At 39.3% G+C, this 26305-nt stretch overlaps 1 protein-coding gene across 1 annotated transcript in view; it reads right to left on the bottom strand.

The window, feature by feature from the left end:
* The window catches only part of LOC145402707 (uncharacterized), a 68022-nt gene that overhangs the window by 6799 nt on the left and 34918 nt on the right, over positions 1-26305 (bottom strand). The window contains exon 8 of the mRNA XM_080274678.1: positions 1-255. This exon is cut by the window's left edge and continues 48 nt beyond it. Within this exon, the coding sequence (XP_080130804.1) occupies positions 1-255 (255 nt within the window). The remainder of the gene's footprint in view (positions 256-26305) is intronic.

Genomic DNA, 26305 nt, shown 5'->3' with positions numbered 1-26305 from the left:
GAGTCTGGTCCTATTTAGTGATTCTACAGGGAGGCATGAAGGGGCCAGCATCACGGCCATATACATCCCAAGTGCCACCAGGATGCCCATCCACACGACAGGTGTCAGGGGCAGTAGGAATCCCCAAGGAGTAACTTCGGGCCTCCTGCGAGCTGCCAGGATTCCCATGTATGAGATTTCAACAGGATAAGTGAAGTCAGCCACTTCATTCCGAATTGGTGTTATGGTGAACAGTCCGAGGGCGATGTCGGCTTCCTGTAGATGTTTGGAGAAGACTATATTGTGATAGGTGGTCATGTAACTTGTGTGCCGTAATCAGCGCACAGAGCCGGAGGCATAAAAAAAGTAACTGATATCTAATATTAACCATTTTCAGCTTCCTGTTGATATTTAGACAGTAACATTTTGTAACTGGCGATCATGCAACCTGTATAGTTCACGCCCATAGTCAGATATATAAAAAAAACGTAAAGTATCTTTTAAAAAGTCAAGTTGTGTATATGCTAGCACGTCTGTGCGTTTGTTAGTTTGTTTCACGAGGACGGTAATAGATATTGACCTAATTCATTTTGCATTAGGTCGAGGTAAGTCCAGGGAGTTAGAAGAATACCAAACAAATACTTTCGGTGATCGCGCCCCGACGTGACGACTCAAATTTTCGGAAATCACGACGTGCGACAATATGCGAAAATAATTTTTCCACTTTCTCTTCAGAATTGGTCATTGTGGGCTGAATAAAGGTATGGAAAAAAGATAATGGTATTTTCAAACACTGTGTGATGGAAAGACTATTAGTTAGTCCCGCAGATTTTTCTGGGCAAGCACTATGGTCGTACCATTCTAAAGTGGCGGTTTGGGTGTGGCACGAACCCCTGTACAGCGTTGCCACGTTTTCCGTACTCGTGATGCCTCTCTCTCTCTCTCTCTCTCCCGGGGGGATGTGCATCACCTTAGGGAATTTTGTTTCTTTTATGTTTTATAAACTTGTGCTTTCATTTCTTTATTTTGTTTTTTATTATATTATTGTTTTACATATGACGCCAGATGACCTCGGTGTTACGGCGCCTTTTTATTCAGTCATTCTCGCCCTCCTTCCTTCCTTTCCTTCATCTTTCCCTTAGCTTGACAATGGACTCAACACTGCCCCTTGCCTGCCTTCTCTCTCTCTCTCTCTCTCTCTCTCTCTCTCTCTCTCTCTCTCTCCTTGGGGAGATGTGCTTCACCCTTGGGAATTTTGTTTCTTTTATGAGTGACTTATAAACTTGTGCTTTCATTTCTTTATTTTGTTTTTATTATATCTAATTATGTTTAAAAATATTATTGTTTTACATATGGCGCCAGATGACCTCGTTGTTGTGGCGCCATGATTTGTTTTCATTCAGTCACTCTCTCCCTCCTTCCTTCCCTCCCTTTCTTCATCTCTCACTCAGCTGCACTCAACACTGACCCTGGTCTGCCTTCCCCCCCCCCTCTCTCTCTCTTTCTCTCTCGTCTGTGGGTATTTTAGGATACATTTTGGTTATTTTCTTTTACGTTACAATGTACATATTGTAAATTTGACTTTATTTCCACACCACCTAGGAGGTTAAAGTCTTGGCACGTTTTTTTAAAGAGGTGTCCCCAATCAGGCCTATTCCTCTATCCCTCACAGATGACCAGGTCGGACTGGGTGTGTGTGAGTGTTGCCGCTCACGAGGGTTTAATGTATATATTTTTTTTACTAAGAAACTGGCATATTTTTGCTTATATTCCTGCACATTATCTTATAATCATAATTGTGACATTATTACCCACCCCAGAAATACGGTAACAGCCAATAAAAGTAACTACTTTTTTTTTAAGCAACACTGTAAAATAATTATGCCACGTTTCTGTATTGCCGTATATTTTACGCATAATCAGTTTACTGTTCTTTCATATATTATAATACACACGTTACCATTATATTCTTTTGTGTTTATCTTATTGTGATGCCTATTACATATATCAGAGCCGTTCACATAGCAGGTATGGAACACGTGGCAACACTGTACAGAGGTTTGTGCCCCACCCAAACCGCCACTTAAGATTGGTACCACCATAGTACTCATAAAGTTTTGTTATTCAATTATATTATTTGCACTTCTACCACCAGACAGTTTTGCTCGTCATATGAGAGACATCTCGGACTAGAGGGTTGAAAACGAAATATTATCTCTTCCTCCTGGTGCAGGGTTCACTATCTTTGGAATGACAGCTTGATTAGTTCATATCGAAACCAAAAACTTAGGGCCACCTTTTCAAGCAGCTGTATATTTCCTCAGGTTTTTAGCCTACATGTGTAGATTACTTATCTCTTCACCAAAAGAAGTCTCTCATGTGTCGAATTTATTTGACTAGGCATAGACAAATAAAATGAAAGTTTATGATACATCTAAAGAAAAGTATTCCTATGCCCCCCCTGCTATGAAAGTGTACGAAGTGGCAGCGTATGTTATCCAAGAGTGAGGAACTTAATCTTAAGGTGTGTCATCTCCCCAAGGTGTCACACTTCCCCGATCAACAACTTTCCTCATGCCGGAGTGGGGTTGGTGGGTGGATATCCTTTGTGAATGTGTGGATGAATGAGTGGCTCCGCAGAGAACAATGCAGGAAACAAGGTAATCATGCTGGGTGAGTAGGTAGGTATACAGTATATGGTTTGTGGGATGCCTGTGTGGGTGGCTGTGGGGATAACAGTATTTTTGGGAATGGATCAAAAGGGTAAATATGTCTACAGTTGGATTATGTCCATGTGGGAAATTGGGTCCATTAGGGGATTTGTCCATGAAGGATATGGACTTAAGTGGAAGCATCAGTCCAACAGATAAAATAAATCCATTTGTGAAAATGGTTGTATGAAGGAATTTGTTTTGTCCCAGTGGAGAAACAAAAAACAGGTCCAAGGGAAAAAAGGTCAATAGAGAAAGTAGGTCCATGGAGAGAAAATAAGCCCATGATAAAAACCGTTCTATGCAGAATACAGATTAAAGTGAAAATAGGTCCATAAGGAAGTAGTAGGTCTAATGGGGAAAGTAGGTTCATGGGGGAAATAAGGGTCATCAGGTAAGTAAACTAAGTCTATAGAGTAAAACTGTTTCATGGGGAAAAAGAGATTCAAGGGGGAAACTAGGTCCATGAGAAAACGTTGGTCCAATCGGTAATATAGGTCCAAGGAGGAAAATGGTTTCATGGGATCTCTCTCTCTCTCTCTCTCTCTCTCTCTCTCTCTCTCTAAATGTGTGTGTGTATATATAAACATATATATACACATATATATATATATATATATATATATATATATATATATATATATATATATATGAATAAATTGTTACGGGGGTGTATATTACGGTGCACTCACCAAAAGGGGTAAGGTAAACTTCACAAGAAAACTATATTAATACATAATAGCTATCAACATACATATATAGCCTAGAGGTTAGGTTATGTCAAACCTAGGGGCCAAAGGAAATGACGTTAGCACCTCTCCGGAATGTCTCACACAGCACAATAGCCCACAAACAGCACCTCGTGACCACACACACACACACACACACACACACACACACACACACACACAGTCACACACGGGCTTCTAGAGCTTCGACAAAAGTATAGCCCACGTGATGGAAGTTCTTATATAAGGAAAGAAAGAGGAGGAGAAGTCAGAAGGAATTAGGAGACTGGAGCGGAGAGAGAGCGAGAAGGGGGGTATAATGAGAGAAGCTGGAAGAGAAATTAGCAGGCATAAAACCGCTCTCACCTCAAGACACTCTTGTGAGACAAACTTAGTATAAAATCTTGAGCGTTTTTCTTTTAATGACAGTAAAACTGCAATCAACGCCAGACTCATTTTTTATCTTCTCCCATCATCGACTACAAGTGCAGAGGTTATTTCCTCATATATTTACTCAATATTTACTACATCTCCACTACGACTGCTATATAATCTATTACAAGACTGATATATTATTTTGGTGATGCGAACGTATGAACCACGTCTACGGTTCTACAAGCCTAAAAGCCCACAAATCAAGTCAACGAACCAATGATTCTCCGAGTCAAGATTATCAAGTTTGATAAGAAACAAGGTTACAATCAAAGCAAGATATTATGATTCTACAAGCAACCTTGAGGCAGGTGCGACGTAACCAAGATTAAGTTCGCACCATACAGAAAGAAACTACAAGTAAACGCTGTAGAAGAAACCACAAGCATCTCAGCAAGTCTACACTTTTACGATCAAGTAACCACAAGCGAGTATACAGTAATAAGAACGAGAAACGAGTGAGGAAAAATAAGCAAACGAAGAGCAGGGAGATACACAACCCACAACTACAACAACCAACACCTGACCCCACCTCTCTCTCCAACCCACCCCCCACCTCCATCACCACCACTACGCTGATGCAAGGGTGACGACGGCAGCAAATACCAGATCCTTCACTCACCACTCACCGTTACTCATCGTTACTCAACATTACTCATCGTTACTCAGTTACTCACCACAGCTACCAGTGTGGGAAGTCGACGTTGTTGTGCTAAGCGTTGCTGAGGTCACTCCTCGGCAATGAACCCTGATCTTTCACACGATCCTGAAGTGACCCAGAGTGACATCATTCTCCCATTTTCGTGAGTGAATATACTTTTTGCTTATTCTTTCCCTGAGCTTAAACTTCATAACAAACACCACTTCATCTACATAATACGTTAGGTACACACATCTTCACTTATTTGTATTAGCTTCATCACTCATTACCATTACAACCAATAATAATAATTATGATATATATACTTTATATCTTCCATTTATTATTATTCATTTTAGTTAACACATATATAAGCTAAGTGTTTCATGACATTTCCTAGCACAATAAGGTTTTATACTAGTGCTTAATGATATGACGGGAATATTTTCATCACCATCGAATTTATTGCCGAATGAAACAGCATCTGCAGTACCTTATGCCGATTCCCAATTAGTAGAACAAAAAAGAAAACGTAACAAACACACTTATTTCTCCACGTACTAGAGATAAGAAGACAAATACTTCACAGATATATGATGATGATGATACTTCAATACTATTCTCAGATATAAACAGTGACGATTTTAGCTCTGTCTTACACACCTATGAAAATATTTTCACGCGGGTTCACAGGTCAGGAAATAACTACCCAACTATCCCTTACCATAACGACAAGGGACTCCAAGTAAATTTAATGAAACAAACAAATACCATGGCTAAAGGAGGTAATTCCACATCCCCTCCCCATGTCTATGTTTGTCATGAGGACAAAAATCTCCCAAATTTTTCAGGCACAGAAAAGGATCGGATTGACGTCGTGTTTCTTATCAGTCAGTGTGAGCAACTGTTTGTTAAGAGACATATAACAGATGAAAATGAGAAAATAGCCATATTATCCTCATGGATTAACCATGATAGATGTCCAGCCAGTAACCCCCTCAGATCTGATAAACTCTTACGAGTTCAGACATATGAGGAGTATAAAACAGAATTCCTGAGGAAATTTTCTGGATGCAAAAATTTCCTGCCAGGTGTAATTCCAGAATTACATAAGATAGTAGATCTCATGAGAGAAAATACAACAAATCATGTATTAAGTGAAATAACAGCAGATGTATCATCAGTTAAGAGAATACTTTTAGCTACTTTAGAGAACTCAAACTGGGTAACAGATGATGGGAAGATGTCACCATTGCATGTCGTAGACATCCATGGTTATGTAGCTGCTCTGTTTAAATTACCTGATAGGATATTAAAGATTGCTAAAACAATTCCCTACACCCCAGGAATGTGTTTGTTAGATTTTATGAACGAGGTAGAGATGAATTGTAGCAAAGCAGGGGTGAGTGAATCATAACCCAGTACAACCAAAATGAGGGTTGTAGACACAGTGGCGGCCACAAACACTTGTACCAAAGAACAAAATCGATCTCGGCCCGAAAACAAACAAAACAAGCAAACCCAGGCGTCGAGACAACGTTCCCAAATACCAGGCTACAGACTGTCTCAAAAGATTGCATGTAGTCCAAACAGAAATCGCGCCCAGGAAAAACCTAAAAATGGAAAGTCATCTCGAGGGTCAAATTCAAGAGAGAGGCCCACACTATGCTATTATTGTGCAAATACTGGTCACACAAAAAATGAATGTTATCTTAAGAATAAAGAGGACAAACAAAAGGCAAAAGGATATGACCCATATTGCAGACATCATAGGTCGCCGGGCCACTGGACATCAGAATGTATGACAATAGAAAAAATGGTTTCTATGTTTAAATCGGGGGAATCACAAGCCACGACAAAAAACGACCAACAGTAAATAAAACTAAACCTAAAGTGAACATAGGTTTGATTGAAATGACTGTATCTTAGTACCCGCGTCATGTGAGGATCCATTTGTTTCATTATTCTTAGATACGGGTTCCCCAGTGAATTTAATAACACAAGAGGAGTTACAGAGAATTTTTGGAAATAAGAAAAAGGTAACTTTCTTAGAGGAATCTGATTTAGACTTATATGCAGTAGATGACTAATAAATCACCGCAAAGGGCATGATACAGTTAGATATCAGTTTTACAGAGACCACAAGACCAATATCTGCTCTCTTCTGTATAGTAGAAAATTTAGCTATAAGAGCCAACACATTAGTAGGTTTGAATACTATGAGAACAGAGAATATCATTCTACTCCCACATGTGAATGGAATACATTACAATAATTAATTCATAGAAAAATTACCATCAGAATTGTCACCCACCAACTAGAAAATCAATATGAGTTAGAAATATCAAACGACTAAACAGAACCCTCAATCGAACGAGGGTACGTACGCACTCACAGCACCTCTCCCAACCCCTCCATCCTCTCTGCCTGGTGACAGAACTGACACCCAAGCAGTATCGTTTCCTGACCATCTCATCAATGATGTTATTCCACCTAACTCATATATGAAAGTCACCATAAAGTGTAAACTGCAGAATAATACGGTCCTTCTCTTGGAGGAATTATGCAGAGTGAAAGGACTGTCGGAAAACGAATTATGTCAAGTGAACAACGATGGGGAAACTCATGTGTTTCTCATTAATCAGATGAATGGGGAAGTAGAGATAAAAAAGGGGACTTGTCTTTGTAGTTTAGAAACATGTCCTGCCCCTGTAAGAGAAACCGTAGCAGTAACTACAAGTAAGATAAAATCTACGGACAGAGAATGCATAAAGCAGAATTTGATTCACTCAGGACAATTTAACGAAGAAAATGATCTCTTAGAATTATTACAAAAACATCGACAAACGATAGTATTACCTGGAGAACAATTAGGGTGTACTAAACTGATTACACACAAGATTAACATACATCCAGACACACAACCGGCATATATAGCAGCTTATAAGGTCGCGTATTCTCAACGCGCCCTAGCAAATCAGTATGTTGAGGAAATGCTAAAACTAGGTATTATTGAACCATCTGTCTCCCCGTTGAATTCCCCATTATTTTTAGTGCCCAAACGAAACGAAGAAGTGCGTGTGGTAGTAGATTACCGTAAATTAAATCAGCACACACTCCCTAACTGGTTTCCTATGCTATTGTTAAGTGACGTCTTACAAAATACTGGACCAGAAAATAATGTATTTTCCGCAATCGATTTGAGCCTTGAGCAAGAATCACGCAAATACGCTGCTTTCTCCACGAATACAGGGCATTACCAATATAAATGAATGCCAGTGGGGTTAGGACAGCACCAAGCACATTCCAACGATTAATGAATTACGTATTGTCTGGAATCCTGGGAAAAGGAATACTGTCCGTCTAGACGAAATTATTATTGCTACTCAAACTATAGATGAACACCAACAGAAATTAAACCAGCTCCTGCAAAAGCTTACTTATGCTGGTTTAAAAATTAAGCCGTCTGAATGCAAATTTTGCTTTAAGGAAATAAAATTCTGAGGCCACAGACTAGATGCCCATTGTATCCACATGTATGAGGACAAAATACAGGCAGTAAGGGATTTCCCAGAACCAACAAATATAGACGAAGTAAGACAATTCTGGGGGCTAGCAGGATATTACCGCCCCTTTATTAACCAATTCTCTCATATAGCACAACTGCTATTCATTCTACTACAAAAAGGATGCTGTTTTCCAGTGGGAACAGGAACAAAAACTAGCATTTAATGAATTAAATGATAAACTTACAAATGCACCTTGCTTGGCCTACCCAAATTTCACAAAACCATTTATAATTTGCACAGATACATCCATTGAAGAACTAGGAGCCGTACTGATGCAAGAAGATAATCGTGGAAAAAATCAGCCAATTGCATTCGCTAGCAGACAAATAAAAGGTGCAGAGAAAAATTACTGCACAACAGACCTAGAAGCACTTGCAGTGGTCTTTGCATTACAAAAGTTTCGAGATTTTGTATATGGTTACGAAATTCACTTATTCACCGACCATAAACCGCTCGTGGGTATGTTCCAAGAAAAACTCCACCTGGGAGGAGACCAAGATGGAAATGTACAGTTGAAAACTACAATATACATATTCACTACATACAAGGCCAAATAAATTTAGTAGCTGATGTGCTATCTAGGAACCCGACGGCAATTCATGTCGCGGCATTAGATCTCAAGGGAAACATCCCAAACCATGATGAAGTCTGAATAGCACAGAGACTTGATCCAACATGGTCTAAAGTTATGTACAAATTGGAAAGTGGCAATGATATACAATTACCAAAGCTACATATACCTCTTGAACAATTCACAATAGTCAATAATGCCTTATATAAGATCAACCCAGGGCAAACAAAACATAGAAAAAATTATAAGCAATTAGTGGTACCTAATGAAATGATACCTCAAGTATTAAGGATAATACACGATAGTTCCCATGGAGGACATCCTGACAAGGATAGGACGGTTAGACAAGCCAGGCTGTTATACTCGTACTACTGGCCATCATTACAAAAAGATATATACAGTCATATAGACAGATGCGAGTCATGTGCGAGACGCAAAGGCTACACGTTAACACCTGCACCTATAGGACAATACCCCAAACCTAATCAACCGTGGGATGTTGTCGCGGCTGACTTACTTAAGTTACCCTTATGATAAAATAATAATCAATATCTCTTCGTGGCAACTAACCACTTCTCAAGGTATGTGATTAGCCCAATAAAGGATAAGACAGCCGAAACAGTGGCAAGGGCAATCGTAGATAATATATTATGTAGATTTACAACCCCAAAGGTATTAATAAGTGATTATGGGGGTAAGTTTAATTCCGTAATCTTGCAAGAAATATGTAAACAATACAATATAAGAAAGGTAAATGTCTTAGTCTATCACCCAACATCCAATGGATTGGTAGAGAGACAAAACAAAAAAGTGTTGAATGTGCTGCGTCACATTCTTAATGGTAATTATGCAAGCTGGGATAACTGGATTCCCAGAGTGGAAGCTTCAGGTAATGGAGCAATTGATAAATCTATAGGAGACACACCACATTTCATTACATACGGGACAGACAAACAACTGCCTTACCAAATTCTAGAAGGTGAAAATTTACCAATATATAATTGTGACGATTACCCTAAACTCCAACTGCGTGAATTCCAGGATATATACAATTATCTGTGTCTAAGGAAGAAATGACGGAGTCATTCAATATAAGGGCAAAAGGATCACCTATCGACTTAGGAAACATTGTTTGTGGTATCATTCACACTAAAGACAATTATCATCAAAATTTGAAGGCCCATACAGTGTGATTAAGAAGACTGCAAACAAGGTAGTAATTGTCACTGTCGAATAGCGAAGAAACACAAATTCATGCTGATCATTTAAAAAAGGTCCCAAGGAATTTAGCCAGCAATTATGCAATCCAGGACACAACCGCAGCACTGAACAATATCAGTGACAATAAATTAGAGAAAATTAATACACACAAATACAAATTAAGATCGCAAAACAAACAAACAAAAATAGGTGCAACTGTTACTACAAATGCCACAATATTTACATGAGCTAGGTATCAATATAAACTCCTTCCACAAGTGAAACAACGAGCAAAGCTATCGTTCTCCAAGAGCCAGTTAAAATGCACATCACTATTATCGACCACCCCATGACTTTATTAGTTAATTAATAGATTTTTTTTTTCCGGTAGGTAACGGTGAGGGGACTTATACCATGGATTCTCCTCTGCAGTACATAGCAAGAGGATATGCTCACTTAGCCCCTCAACATACAGTACGGGAAGGATGCCTCATAGCTCCAACGGCCTCGACATCCATCGTGAAAGATATCATGAGTACTGATCTTAGTCTGGACTTGTTATATGAATTACCTGCTTATTTGGAGATAATTGCCAAACCACTGAGGACCCTGGACTTTATGATAGGAAGTTATGTTTCAGAAGCTCAAAACACAAAGGAAGTGACTGAAATCGTGATGTTAGCGAAATGGAAGATAGAACAGGCGAAATCAGTCATGCTCATCATGATCCAAGATATCCCATCTCATGGGACTGAGGTATTAATGGACACGAACAACATCACACGTACTCGTGAAAGGCGCGGTATGTTCGACCTGGGTGGTGCAATTCTAAGGAATATTTTTGGATTGGATACAGAGGAAGATCTTCAAGAAATAAATAACAAATTTAATAAAAATAGCAACAGAAGTTAGTTGACGTTCAAAACACAGCATTGAAGACGACCGTGAAAAATCTAAGAAAGGCAGAAAGTATAACTCACCAGAGTGTGGTCAAAATAAATGCCATGGAAGGAAACATGACACTTTTCCAACCCTTCTCATTAATCATGGAACATATTGACATAATAATACGCCAGTTAGATAACACTAGAGTTCGTTACAGGGCACTCCAAGGTATTGCAAATGCTGGTAATGGCAAGATCACTATTAATCTACTTCCAGTTCATGATCTACTGTACGTCAGATAAGTAATCAAGGCATACATAAAATGGTTTGAAGCCTTTGTTCCTGGGTAGGAATCTTATATTATCCATATTTAGAGGGAACTCTAACACCAACATCATTAATAGTTCATGTACCATTCATAGCTGACGATCTGTTCAGAGTCTAGCAAAATTATACCCCTTCCCTTCTAAGAATAATGACACTTTGGTCATCATCAACATCAACACAGACACCGAACTCATCATGGTCTCCAAGAGACAGGACACTGTCACTTTCGCTAGTGAATCAACGATAGAAAGAAAGTGCCGTACATCCTTACATGCTGTTCACCTTTGTCCTACGTACATTTTCACGTTTCAGCCTACTGGAACAATCCCTTGTGAAATGACTATCATAAGAAATTATGACATTCATCACTACTGCAGCCTCACATTTGCTCCAGATAAACTTACACATCATCAGCACATCGGACATTCACAGTTTTTGTACTTTACTCATAACACATCAATTTTCATAATTTGTCCAGATATACCACCATCTCATACTTCGGCCTCAGGATTATACATAGCACCAGACTATTGTGCTGTACTGTACTTACACCATCCATGTCCACTTTAGCTAACAGCAATCACTATGCAATCCTGAATCACACACATAAATATTTCCAGCCACTACCTGAGATGGATTTAAATATGAGCACAAGTATTAAGTTGACTTCACCCAAGTCTGAAACTATGCAACTAATCAATGAAACAATGAAGCCCTAGGAAGAACTAAGTATGAGTATGTTCAACCCATATTATGTGTACAGCCCAGCACCAACTGTCTTTATAATCTTCATTGTATTTGCCGCAGTGCTGTTGGCGATGCACAGAATGCATGCAAGAATTGCAAACCTGGAGTCGGTATTTACGGGAGGAAGAGTGAACATTCAAGTGGGACCCCCTGAGTGAAAGATGTACGAGTATATATAAATAGTGTAAATCGCATCTATCTATCTATCTATATATACAGTATATATATATATATATATATATATATATATTTTCACTCTCATCTGGTAAATTACCAATATGCTGGGAATCGAACCAGGGACTCTCAGGTGAGAGCCAGGCAGCATACCACTACACCACGACCAGGTAAAAGTTAACTCACGTTGTCACAATCTTGTAACCAACGTCCCTCCGCCCCCACTGTGGGCATCAAGAGGATGAGTTAACCCCCTGGCACTCTTGATGCCCACAGTGGGGGCGGAGGGACGTTGGTTACAAGATTGTGACAACGTGAGTTAACTTTTACCTGGTCGTGGTGTAGTGGTATGCTGCCTGGCTCTCACCTGAGAGTCCCTGGTTCGATTCCCAGCATATTGGTAATTTACCAGATGATTTTTCCTGTGTACAGTACAGGTTCTCCTTTCACTCTCATCTTAAATGTCAGGACCAACTGCCTACCCCGGGCTCCTCCGTTCCTCATGGGGCAACGTAGGATTGGATGATGGATGGATATATATATATGTATATATATATATATATATATATATATATATATATATATACAGTATTTATCTATCTATCTATATATCTATATTAATCTAATCGTGGATTATTGTTAACCAATATGCATCTAATCAATTCTATCTATCTACTGTATCTATTGCCAAACGCCTTAATCCCATACGGGGTGGCCACAAACAAATCGCTTCCACGTCGCCCTGTCCTCTGCCATTTCACTGCCCTGCTCCCAGCTCACACACCCCTCCCTCATATACCTCTCCACTCCATGCATCCATCTCATCCTTGGCCTCCTCGTACCCCTCTCCCCCTCCATCTCACTCACATACACTCTCCTCGTCAGTCTCTCACTCTCCATCCTCTCCACATGGCCAAACCACCTCAGTGTGTTTCTCCTAACGCTTCCCATCACATCCACTTCCACACCACAACGCTCCTTCACATCCTTATTTGTCAGTCTGTCTCTCCATGTGACTCCACATGCTCCTCTAAAATATCTCGTTCCCACTGCTTTCACTCTTGGCTTGTGTCCCTCCAACAAGGTCCAAGCATCGCTTCCATACATTAGAGCTGGTATCACAATACTGTCATGTAGTAACTTTTTCACTTCCATGCTCACTTCCCTGTTTCTTATTACTACTTTCAAGGAACCAATTCATATAACAGTATTATTATATCTCATAATATATATATGTGCCATAGATATAAATCACATTACAAATATATTATGGCTCCTACTATAATCTATGGCATGGAACTGCCATTAGTGAGTATGACACTTGTACATACACATCTGTGCCACTTTATTACTGCAATATGTTATTCTGTATTCAACTTTACTTCATTTATACATACTGTACAATGTATTAGCCTACTAGAAGATGATATGTGTTTACTCCATTCAGTGTATTACTACATTATGTTATGTATTTACTCCATACAATGTGTCCTTACAATATGTTTTACTCCATAAAATGTATTACTACAATATGTTATGTTTCTACAATATTATTATGTCTGTACAATATTATCATAAATATTACATCCCTACTTTATGCTGTCGTAGGTCGCCAGCAGGGCGTGACCGAGCGATGTCAGGATTCTAAAATATCTTGATACATAATACCTAGCAACATACATACACAGTCTAGAGGTTAGGTCGATGTCAAACCTAGGAGCCAAAGGGAATGACGTTAGCACCTCTCTGGAATGTCTCACACAGCACAATAACCCACAAACAGCACCTCGTGACCATACACACAGACACACACACACACACACACACACACACACACAAACACACACACACACACACACACACACACACACACATCCAAACACACACACACACACACACACACACACACACACACACACACACACACACACACACACACACACACACACACACACACACACACACACACACACACACACACACACACACACACACACACACACACACACAGGCTTCTAGAACTTCGACAATAGTATAGCCCACGTGATGGAAGGTCTTCGGAAAGAAAGAAGAAGAGAAGTCAGAAGGAATTAGGAGACTGGAAAGGAGAGAGAGAGCGAGAAGGGGAGCCTGACGAGAGAACCTGGGAGAGAAATTAGCAGGCATAAAAATGCTCTCACCTCAAGACACTCTTGTGAGACATGCTTAGTATAAAGTCTTGATCTTTTTCCTTTTGAAGACAATGCAACTACTATCAACCCCAGACTCATCTTTTATCTTCTCCCATCATTGACTAGAAGTGCACTGAGGTTATTTCCTCACATATTTACTCACTATTTACTACATCTCGGCTACGACTGCCATGTAATCTACTACAACACTTACAGTATATATATATATATATATATATATATATATATATATATATATATATATATATATATATATATATATATATATATATATATATATATATATATATTAGGGGGTTCCCAACCTTTATTTACCCATTACCCCATTTTCCACACCTCCCTTCACTCATTACCCCTCATTGCTTATGTTTCCACAATTGCATTTTAGCTGCTTAACATTTTGATGCCTAGATTTTAGTTTGAATGTAGGACTTAATTAAAGGTTAGGCTAAAACCAAGGGAGTTATTGCAAGGAGTAATTTATTTTTATTATTAACACTGATACCAAATAAACATGACTTTAAACATTCATCTCTGAATTTTAGTATAGGTCTGAAAGTCTGTCATAACTGGTATGATTTTTATATATATATTTTTTTTTGTTACCTCCCCCATTACCCTTCACAAAAGACCAAATTACCCCACTTGGGGTAATTTACCCCAGGTTGGGAACCCCTGATATATATATATATATATATATATATATATATATATATATATATATATATATATATATATATATATATATATATATATATATATATATTTTGTTGTTGTGTGTGTGTTTATTATGTATAGTGTGTGCGTGTCGCTGGGTATGTGTGTATGAGTGTGCGTTGATGCTGAGTGTACACCAGCATCTATACACATGCACTTGCTCTCTTATTTTTTCTTGTTCGTTGCTTGCACATTTATAAAGTCTTAGTTAATTTTGTTTGCTCTCTCGACGCGGGTGTGACTAAAATTTTTTTTTAATATTGGTGACTTGCTGTGGAGCTTAATCTGGCGACATAAAGATTTGTATTCACCAGCGATATTTATAACGTTCGCAGTGCAGGAGAGAGACTAAATTGCTAAATTTTTTCTGTATATTTCTCATCTGGCCCCCTCCAGCTGTGTGTTATTGCGTGCACGTGACAAGAGCGTATATAAGCCGGAAGAACTCTTCTCAGTAAGGTGGACGAATCAACACACACACACACTGGACGGTGATAGTTTTTTGTGGGTTGGCGTCAAGAGAGGGTGTATCTGATTGGAGAAGAGAGGGAGGAGAAGCAGTGTTTTGTGTATTGTATATATTTCTGAACATCCTTCTTTCACTTCATTAGCATGCAGTCACAAGCATTACTGTATTATTATTATTATTATTATTATTATATTATTATTATTAGTGACAATTGAGTGCAGTTTGGTTATCTCTTTGTATGATTTTACTTCTTTCGTTTGGCAAGTGTGTTCCTAGACTTTAGTGTGATTATTCAGGGTATTATCAGGTTACTTTTTTTCTCATTCTTTGGTGTTCTCATTATCTCATTGTAAATAGTGTAAATATTATTAGCTTGTATTATATTAGGTATATTTTTCATTGTGTTTACTTTGCTCTTGCTAACATAAGTTAATTTTATTTACTTTCAGACCTGTGTTGCGAAATCAGAGTTAGTTTTTTTCTTTTTTATCACCTAAATCTTTGTTCAGTTCTCTTTCACTTTGTTTTTCTTAGCCTTTAAGTAGTCAGATTGTTATCTTGTGTTGCCTTCTCCCATCTCGTAACAATACAGTATATATATATAAATATATATATATATATATATATATATATATATATATATATATACAGTATATATATATATATATATATATATATATATATATATATATATATATATATACAGTATATATATATATATATATATATATATATATATATATATATATATATATATATATATATATACACTATTCGGTAAATAAATTGTTATGGGGGTATATATTATGGTGCATTCTTAACAATTAATCAGTTAATCACCAAAAGGGGTAAGGTAAACCTCATAAGAAAACTAACTTACTTTCCTAATCTATAACATACACACACCAAAGAAATAACCAGGAATTGTTTTACAAAGGGGAATTCACATAGGTCTCAGAAAACAAATACAAAATGAGTTATTTCTTAACTAACCAGATTACAATCAGTGGAGACTACCTAATCACAGAGCTGGAGGAACTAGGAGAACTCGTCAATGATAATATGAAGATATAATCCACACACTACTGTTATATGTAGAAGTAACTCAAAAATGGGAAATGGTGCACAAACAGTGTGTTTTGTAATCAAAGTAACGTGTTTATTAATGTGTGAAGATATGTGGAAAAGTGTAACAAAATGTGTAACATAATGTATAACAAAATTTGACAAAAAGTGACCAAAAACTGACTCACTAGGTTGTCGAGCTTATAAAGTACCCTTACTCCACCTCTCCTGGCTAACTAGCCACTAGACTGTCTTAAGTGTAATATCCAGCCATACACAAAATATGGAGGCACCTGCTACCAATAGCGAGTTAATACATCTCACACATAGCCAATAGCGAGCCACCAAGAAAACGTTTTTAGATTTCTGTTGGGAAAATACCCTCATTTTGCCCCTACCACACTAGATATCACACCCACTTATGGTCAAGGACAAAAGGTCTTTGCTTAGTTCTGGGAAAACATCGAGCGTTATCTGCCCAGAAGCAGAAAAACTGACTACTGTAGTGAGTAAACGGAGGGAAGATAGTGAGGTCATGAGATCTACCCTTACAGGCAGCAAAAATTGATAACAGAAAAGATTTATCGTTCTTGACAGCTCACTTCCCTCCATTATCTTTTTATCCTCTATTTCATCCATTTGCTTCCAGGGTAACTATGCCAGTGACACCTCCTTGCCTGAGGAAAGAGATTTACCAAGGGGAAATTTCTGGTTACTGTACAAATTTAAGTTCTGGACTGGTAATCTAAATATTAGTAACACCTTTTACACGTCAGATCTCTAAGGCATATTCGTTCAGAAATAGGGCCCAGCAGGTCAATCTAAGATTTTTGCCCTTACATCGAGACAAAAATATCAGAGAGTGGTGATCAGTGTACACTACCACATCACCCTACCCTGGACCAACTTACACAGAGAAATGTTGTAGGGCTAGTATGAATGCAAGGAGTTCTTTCTCAGTAGCTGAATAATTTCTCTGGGCCTTATCGAACCTTTTGCTAAAATATCACACAGGCATCTCAAAACCTTGATCATTATCTTGAAGCAAAACTGCATCAGCCCTTAGGCCACTGGCATCAAGAGCTAATTTAACCCGCCCCATCCCGTCGACGTATGGGTACGTTGCAACGATTTGCATTTGCCAGTCCCGGCGACGTACCAATACGTCGTGCAATTGCAAGGTCCCTAATTTGCACAATTTTCAATTTTCGCACGTGATTTTTCGTATGTATACACGGGACACCTTCCTCTATTCCTGTACAAGATACCAAGCAGGGACAATGCCTTACACTGCATAACCTCCCCCCTCCCCCCCTCACGACATTGTCTTGGCAAAGGACCTGTTACCAGTGACCTGGCTAGTAAAGTTATTCAGGGCCAGAGTGATTCCCCAATCGATGACAATGTGGAGGACAATGTTTACATAGCATTAGAAGAAGAAACAGCCAGAAATAATGATCAGGTAGTGTGGCAAAAATAGGTCAGGTATGGTGATTAGTTAGTGAGTGAAACAATGCTTATAATGCCTTTATTAGTGCTTGAAAACCAATATACTGTCATACTACATATACATTCGTACCAAGTAAATAAATAAATACCGTTTATGAGTGGATAAAATAGTTACCCTCCCATAGAACTCGTTTTCTTTGGTGCCAGCATGTTAGAAAACCCACTCAGGTAAGGAGGAACTCCTACCTGGATTGGGCACTTTAAACCTCAGGTGAGCGATTTCTCTATGAATTTTCGATGTTTCTCACCAAAAGCGAAGGTTTTTAGCCAAAAAAAAAAAAATCGAAAATACCTCGGGACTGGGGGATGTCGGAGGTGCAGAAAACCTTGGGACGTGACGGGTTAAAAGGTTTATCAAAATTTGGAGCTTGAAGTACTGGGTGACTTGATAGGATGGCTTTGACTTTAGAATTGGAATGCTCACATTCTGACTTCCATTCATACTTGACTTCTTTTCTTAACACATCAGTGAGGGCGACTACAAGTTCAGAGTTCAGGAGAAAACGACTGTAGTAACTCTACCATACCCAAGAATCACTGCAACACTCTCTTATTTCTGGACTGAGGGGAATCGACCGTGGCCTGAGCTTTAACATCAGGTGGAATCACTTGGCCTACTCTGACCACATAACCTAGGTACTGCACTCAAACCCTTATAAATTCACATTTAGTTAACCCATACCACACTAGCAACGTAGATGTACGTCCTCATCAAAAACGCCAGTGACATAGATCTATGTCCTGCATCACTGAGAAGTCATTGCAAGCAACCGAAGTAAAATGGCAGGTAATATCGTATCTCGCTAACTTCAGACATTTCTCCACTATGCTTACAACACTGATATAGGAGCAAGGGAGGTGAGTGAGTCTTAGTAGGCTCACAGCTGCTCCGCTCTGTCTAACCTTGAAGATTTCAGAGGTCGAGTGGCACCAACCTGACTCAATTCAACCTTCTTTCTGGCTTTGGTGATTACTTATATTAGTGCCAGGGATCTTACACTGATGTATTAAGCCCAATTACACACACACACACAAAAATCCGAAATCAGTTTACAGGCTCACATATGCTCTGCTCTCTCAGTAACCTCAAAGATTTCAAAGGTAGAACGACACCAACATGACTCGATTCATCCAACTTTCTGGCTTTGACGATTACTTTTATTAGTGTCGCTGATTTTATATTGATGTATTAAGACCATTTAGCCAGAAAATAATACCCAAAATCAGTTCACAAGCTCACAGCCGTTCTCTCCCAGTAACCTCGATGATTTCAGAGGTAGAGCAGCACCAAGCTGACTCGATCCAATCAACTATCTGGCTTTAGTGATTACTTTTATTAGTGCCAGGGATCTTATATTGATGCATTAAGCCCATTTAGCCAGAAAAAAGAAAATCCAAAATTGGCCGGCATAGAGGAGCATCAGTCTTTTTTTTTTTTTTTTTTTGCCCAGCATGGTACGGGTTAAATTAGGCACTACATTAGCAGAGGACAGTCTCTGCAACAAGGCATCTAGCTGGATGAAGTGTTGTTCCCAGGTGTCACTGAAAATAACTACATCATCAATGTAAGTAACACGACGTTTCATGTCCTTGGTGAGATCATTCATCAGCCTCTGGAAGGTGGCAATAGCATTCTTCATACCACAGGGCATGACTGTACATTTATAAATATTACCACTGACCACAAAATTGGAAATTTCTTGGTCCTTTTCTGTGAGTGGGACTTACCATTATCCCTTCATCAAATCTAATTTTGTAATAAACTTTGCACTGCCTGTCACATCCAGACAATCATCTACCCTAGGAAGTGGGTAGGTGTTAGACAATCATCTACCCTAGGAAGTGGGTAGGTGTTAGTCTTGGTAAGGGAGTTAACTTTGCGGTAATTAATACAAAAGCGATGTGACACACCAGGTTTTGGAACCACCTTGACCAGGGAGCACCACTTTTTTTTTTTTTTTTTATGCGAGGAAGAAGGAACCAAATGCCATGAGCCTGCAGTAGCAGTTCCCTCCAAGAGAAAAACAAAATACAAGAGAGAGCCAAATTCAAGATCCGATCATTTTGAGATGCCTGGACACAATGCGTTTGAAAGACTGGAGATCATAGGCAGCAGGAAATACAGACAGAGGAAGACAGTTCCAGAGTTGACCTATTGCATAAATGAAAGACTGGGAGTAACAATTAACTCTTGCATTAGAGAGTTGGACAGAAAAGGGATGAGAGTTTGCTGCCAGACTGGTGTTACGCGCCCGCATAGAGGTGGAGGAATGCAAGCAGACAGTTCAGAGGAGCAGTGACCATTAAAGTAGCGATAGAAAAGAGATAAAGATGCAACAGCGTGGCGAAGAGACAGAGGTTGAAGGGAGTCAGTAAGAGGAGGAGAGTTAATGAAACGAGAAACCTTTGACTCCACCCTATTGGGAAGAGCTGTATGTGGGGAGCCTCCCCACACATGAGAGTTGTACTCCACACAGGGGCAGATAAAACCCCTGTATAGAGTCAACAATTGTGCGGGGGTAAAGAAAGAGCGGAGTCGGCTTAGCACACCCAATCTCTTGGAAGCAGATTTTACAAGAGATGTAATATGATCTTTCCAAGATAAGTCCCGAGTAAATGAAACCCCAAGCATGTTCAAGGATGATGCAGGATTAAGCTGAATATTATTGAACGTTCGTGGGTATACCTGTGGATGATTTTGTCGGATTGATAGGTGTAAGAACTGAGTCTTAGATGCATTAAAAACAACCATATTATATTTACCCCAGTCAGAGATACGAGCCAAGTCAGACATTAGGTGTGCCATAGTCTCATCCCTTGTTTGTTGAAGTAACTGCTGAGATGGGCATTGCGGGAACCAAATGGAAAGGTGAAGGGTGGAGTCATCAGCGTATGAGTGGATAGGGTTAGATGTACAGCTTAGAAGATCATTGATGAATAAAAGGAAGAGAGTTGGTGATAGGACAGAGCCCTGAGGAACACCACTGTTGATAGATCTAGGAGAAGAACGATGGCCGTCTACAACAGCGGCTATTGAACACTCTAGAAGTAAAATTACTGCCTTGATCTTACTGAACTTCCTTAGGGAGACTAAAATGGGTAAAGAAGGTCAGCATCTCTTTTACAACCAATTTAGCTGAAATATTTCTCAAGGGAATGGCTTCGGGATATCTAGTGGCCGTGCCTAACATTGTAAGGATGTGCTGGTGAACTGAGGAGGTTTTAGGCAAATGGCCAACAATGTCTAGAAGCACTCTAGTGATTGGGGCCTCAAACACAGCTAGAGTAATCAAAGGAGCCATAGGGATGGGCTATTGGCTGTTACCAACTAGCTGACAGGTGTGACATGATCTACAAAACCGGGAGACATCTCGACGGATTCCAGGTGAGTACACATGCTGCCAGATGTGGGAGAGAGTTTTCCTCATCCATAAGTGACATGCTAAAGAAGAGTCGACCAATGGACATAATTTTTTACCAATCGGGTCTTGGAACCACCAGCTGATGTACAGTCTCCCACTCGTTATCATGAGCAACACTAGGAGGTCTCCATCTTCGCATTAACACGTAGTTTGGCCTTAAATAATAACATTCTCTCAGTTCAAATTCACATTCATCTTCCCGAACTGCTGAGTCAGTCAGATCACTGCATATCAGCCAACCTTGCACTTACATCAATCTGGGGAGAATCATGAACCTCTGAGTCATTTAACTGGGTGAATAAGGTATCGCCAAGCCCAACACATCGTCGGCATTGCTAGTGCCAATACTGTCAACATTCTCATGGCTGGCCTTCGCCGTCATAGTGTAGAAACTTCGTAGCTTCTTGTAGTGTTTTGTAAATCAGTTATACATAATTATATTAGACTCGTGGATGAGCGGTTGTAGATAATCTTAGTTCCATTCTTCATCAATGACAGGAGAGGTAAAGATGAGTATGGGACTATATTTGTCTTGGAAATATTAACAAAGTCTTTCACACACGAGTGAAGTATAGAGTTCTGCTGGTACTCCCCACTGTCTCACTTTATCTCTCCCTGCCACACTCTCACCCCTACTGCTAGCCTCCTTCTCCCCACTACCTGTCGGTTCAATGGCTAGCCCCTTTCTCATCTCTGATTCCTACATTCTCGTTTAGCAGGGGTCGTGTCATGTGGGCTATACTGTCATGGAAGCTTCGAGAACCCTATATGTCTATGTGTATGTATTGCTTCCAGTGCACTTCTAGCATTCCTTCACTTAAGAGTTGCAAGCTAATTTCTTTTTGGTTGATTCTCGCTGACACACTTCCTATATCACACCCTGGCTTGGTGCTTATATCTATCTATCTGTCTATCTATGCGTTGTATTATTATAATATGGAGTCCTGACATCGCTTGGTCACGCCAGCTGGCAGTCCTCCAACAGCAATCATCAGTGACACAGTCTAATCTATTAATACATAATATTGATTATAATACTGAATAGACATAATATTCATGATCATATTGCACTTGCCTAATAATATCCTAGAAACATAATACATGTTAAACATACTGTATACATAACTGAACAAATGCACAGCAGTTAAACTGATTATAGAATATTGTATAACATATTGTAAAATGTGTATGTATAACACATACACATATATTTGTGCAATGGTAATACTGGTAGGTCATTACATTACATATGGAGTTATCCCTTTAGTAATGTCTAATATTTCACCTAACTTGTGTGATGATTCTGGTAATACAGAATTGTAGTAACACTGTATGAATTGTTACACAATAATTGTATTGTACATAATAGTATTGTAATTGTTACATATCATTTGTAGTTACATAACTGTAACAAGTGTAACATAATTCTAGTAACACTGCAGTAATATTGTAGTAACATTGTAGTAATATATAATTGTAACATTGTATGAATTGTTACATAACTGTAATGTTACATAATAATTGTACTGTACATAATTGTATTGTAATTGTTACATATCGTTTGTAGTTACATAACTGTAGCAAGTGTAACATAATTCTAGTAACACTGCAGCAATATTGTAGTAACCCTGTAGTAATACATAATTGTAACATTGTATGAATTGTTACATAATTAACTGTAATTGTTACATATCATTTGTAGTTACATAACAGTAGCAAGTGTAACATAAATCTAGTAACACTGTAGTAATGTTGTAGTAACATTGTAGTAATACATAACTGTAACATTGTATGAATTATTGTTACATGATTGTATTGTCACACAGTAATTGTCTTGTACATAATTGTATTGTAATTGTTACATATTGTTTGCCGTTACATAATTGTAACAACTGTAACATAATGCAATCGTTTGTCGTTATATAACTGTAGTAATTGCAGTAATATTGTAGTAACTGCAGTCCGGACATCGCTAATCCGGTCATGCTGCGGTCGATGATAGTGATGATGTGCCTTGTCACTGGCTCGTGGAGAACAACAATTTGCATTTTGTTTCATTTATAGAAGGAGTTTATACTTTGACATTTGTAGTAACACTTACACCTATTTTCATTTGTTTGTTATGTGAGCTTGCTGTATATCTTCTTTTTCTGTGTGTGTATGTATTGATTTTCTGTAGTTTGTTTTTCTTCGTTTGTCTACGCTTTCTTGGTGTTGTTCTGTGTTGCATAATTGCTGGTTAATTCCCTTGGGACCTTTTTTAAAGGCTTAGTTTATATTGCACAGATGTTATTGAAAATGATATTATATAGCCCCATATTTTGTTATTTTATGTAAAAAAAATATATTTACAATATATATAGTATTAACTATATACACTCACTTGTTGTTCATTTGTATAGTCAGCCAAAAAAGTCGTGTCTTCGTTCAGAACTCCATAAATATTCGAACAGGTAAGCCGGAGCAGCAGGGATAGCTTCACAAGTCTGGCAACTGTGTCAGACCAGACGGTGATGGGGGTGAGTGGTTTGGGGTGCCATGTATTACTGTCGAGTGGAAATTGTTGGGAGTAACATAGTGGGTAATAGGGTTTAGTCAACTTTTATCACTATTATGTCACTAAATGTCTACATACGAATGCATCATCATGAGTTTACATGTAATCAAAATATACTGCAGTTTCATATACATGAGTTGTCGTGTCTAATTCATCTTTGATATTTGGAATACTTCAGAGGACGGAATAACGGTGGAATACGTTTCATAACAAGTGTTTCGGATTTAATGAAACGTCACGATTATGATATAAAACAGCTTTTGTTAGTGATAACTAGAATCTCCCCTCTATTTCCCGTCGTCCAGTGTAGATAACTGAATGACTGTGAAGATATGACTATATGCTGGTGGGCGTATATCTTGGTTTCATCACCTTGCGTAACACCTGTGGCTGGGTTTTCCCATAGATATTAATAAGACTAGATGCCACATCGCCCATTCTTCAGTACAGCAGCGGTGCGTCTATGCGGCCGACATCTAGGAGCAGTCAAGCATGTAATAGTGGGGCTTGTTTTAGAGTGAATTCAGACTATGAGAATGAATGTTGTTGTGGAGGAGGTGGTGATGGTGGTTATTGCTGTTTGTGGTGGTGATGGTGGTTATTGCCGTGGTGGTGGTGATGGTGGTTATTGCTGTGGTGGTGGTGATGGTGGTTTTTGTTATGGTGGTGGTGATGGTGGTAATTGTATTGGTAGTGGTGGTTGTTGCTGTTATGGTGGTTGTGGTGATGGTGGCTTTTGTTGTTGTGGTGGTGTTGGTGATGATGGTTATTTTTGTTGTTGTGGTGGTGATGGTGATGGTGGTTTTTGTTGTTGTGGTGGTGGTGATGGTAACTGTTGTGTTGGTGGTCATTGTTGTTGTGGTTGTTGTTGTTGTGGTGGTGTTTTTTTTTTTTTTATGCGAGGAAGAAGGAACCAAAGGCCATGGCCCGCAGTAACAGTTCCCTCCAAGAGAAAACCAAATACAAGAGAGAGCCAAATTCAAGATCCGATCATTTTGAGATGCCTGGACACACTGCGTTTGAAAGACTGGAGATCATAGGCAGCAGGAAATACAGACAGAGGGAGACAGTTCCAGAGCTGACCTGTTGCATAAATGAAAGACTGGGAGTAACGGTTAACTCTTGCATTAGAGAGTTGGACAGAAAAGGGATGAGAGTTTGCTGCCAGACGGGTGCTACGCGCCCGTCGTAGACGTGGAGGAATGCAAGCAAACAGTTCAGCGGAGCAGTGACCATTAAAGTAGCGATAGAAAAGAGATAAAGATGCAACAGTGCGGCGAAGAGACAGAGGTTGAAGGGAGTCAGTAAGAGGAGGAGAGTTAATGAGACGAAAAGCCTTTGACTCCACCCTATTGAGAAGAGCTGCATGTGGGGAGCCTCCCCACACATGAGAGTTGTACTCCACACAGGGGCGGATAAAACCTCTGTATAGAGTCAACAATTGTGCAGGGGTAAAGAAAGAGCGGAGTCGGCTTAGCACACCCAATCTCTTGGAAGCAGATTTTACAAGAGATGTAATATGGTCTTTCCAAGATAAGTCCCGAGTAAATGAAACCCCAAGCATGTTCAAAGATGATGCAGGATTAAGCTGAATATTATTAAACATTAATGGGTATACCTGTGGAAGATTTTGTCGGGTTGATAGGTGTAAGAACTGAGTCTTAGATGCATTAAAGACAACCATATTATTTTTACCCCAGTCAGTGATACGAGCCAAGTCAGACATTAGGTGTGCCATAGCCTCATCCCTTGTTTCTTGAAGTAACTGTTGAGATGGGCGTTGCGGGAACCGAATGGAAAGGTGAAGGGTGGAGTCATCAGCGTATGAGTGGATAGGGTTAGATGTACAGCTTAGAAGATCATTGATGAATAAAAGGAAGAGAGTTGGTGATAGGACAGAGCCCTGAGGAACACCACTGTTGATAGATCTAGGAGAAGAACGATGGCCGTCTACAACAGCAGCTATAGAACGACCAGAAAGGAAGCTAGCGATGAAGGCACAGATAGAAGGATAGAAACCGTAGGAGGGCAGTTTGGAAATTAAAGATTTATGCCAGACTCGATCGAACGCCTTTGAGATGTCAAGTGCAATGGCAAAGCTTTCGCCAAAGTCCCGAAAGGAGGATGACCAGGAGTCTGAAAGGTAGGTGAGAAGATCGCCAGTGGAGCGTCCCTGACGGAACCCATACTGACGATCGGAAAGAAGGTTGTGATAGGAAAGATGCCTTAAAATTTTTCTATTAAGAATTGACTCGAAAACTTTTGAAATACAGGACGTTAAAGCAATTGGACGATAGTTGGAGGGTTGGGAGTGGTCACCCTCTTTGGGACTGGCTGAATGAGAGCAAACTTCCAGCAAGAAGGAAAGGTACAAGTTGACAGACAAAGGCGAAAGACTTTGCCTAGGCAGG

This window comes from Coenobita brevimanus, chromosome 58, assembly GCF_032717465.1.
Source record: "Coenobita brevimanus isolate Jiangsu-jjx chromosome 58, ASM3271746v2, whole genome shotgun sequence".
Taxonomy (NCBI): Eukaryota; Metazoa; Arthropoda; class Malacostraca; order Decapoda; family Coenobitidae; genus Coenobita; species Coenobita brevimanus.
The sequence above is the reverse complement of the archived record's forward strand: the minus strand, read 5'-3'. Positions and strand labels throughout refer to the sequence as shown.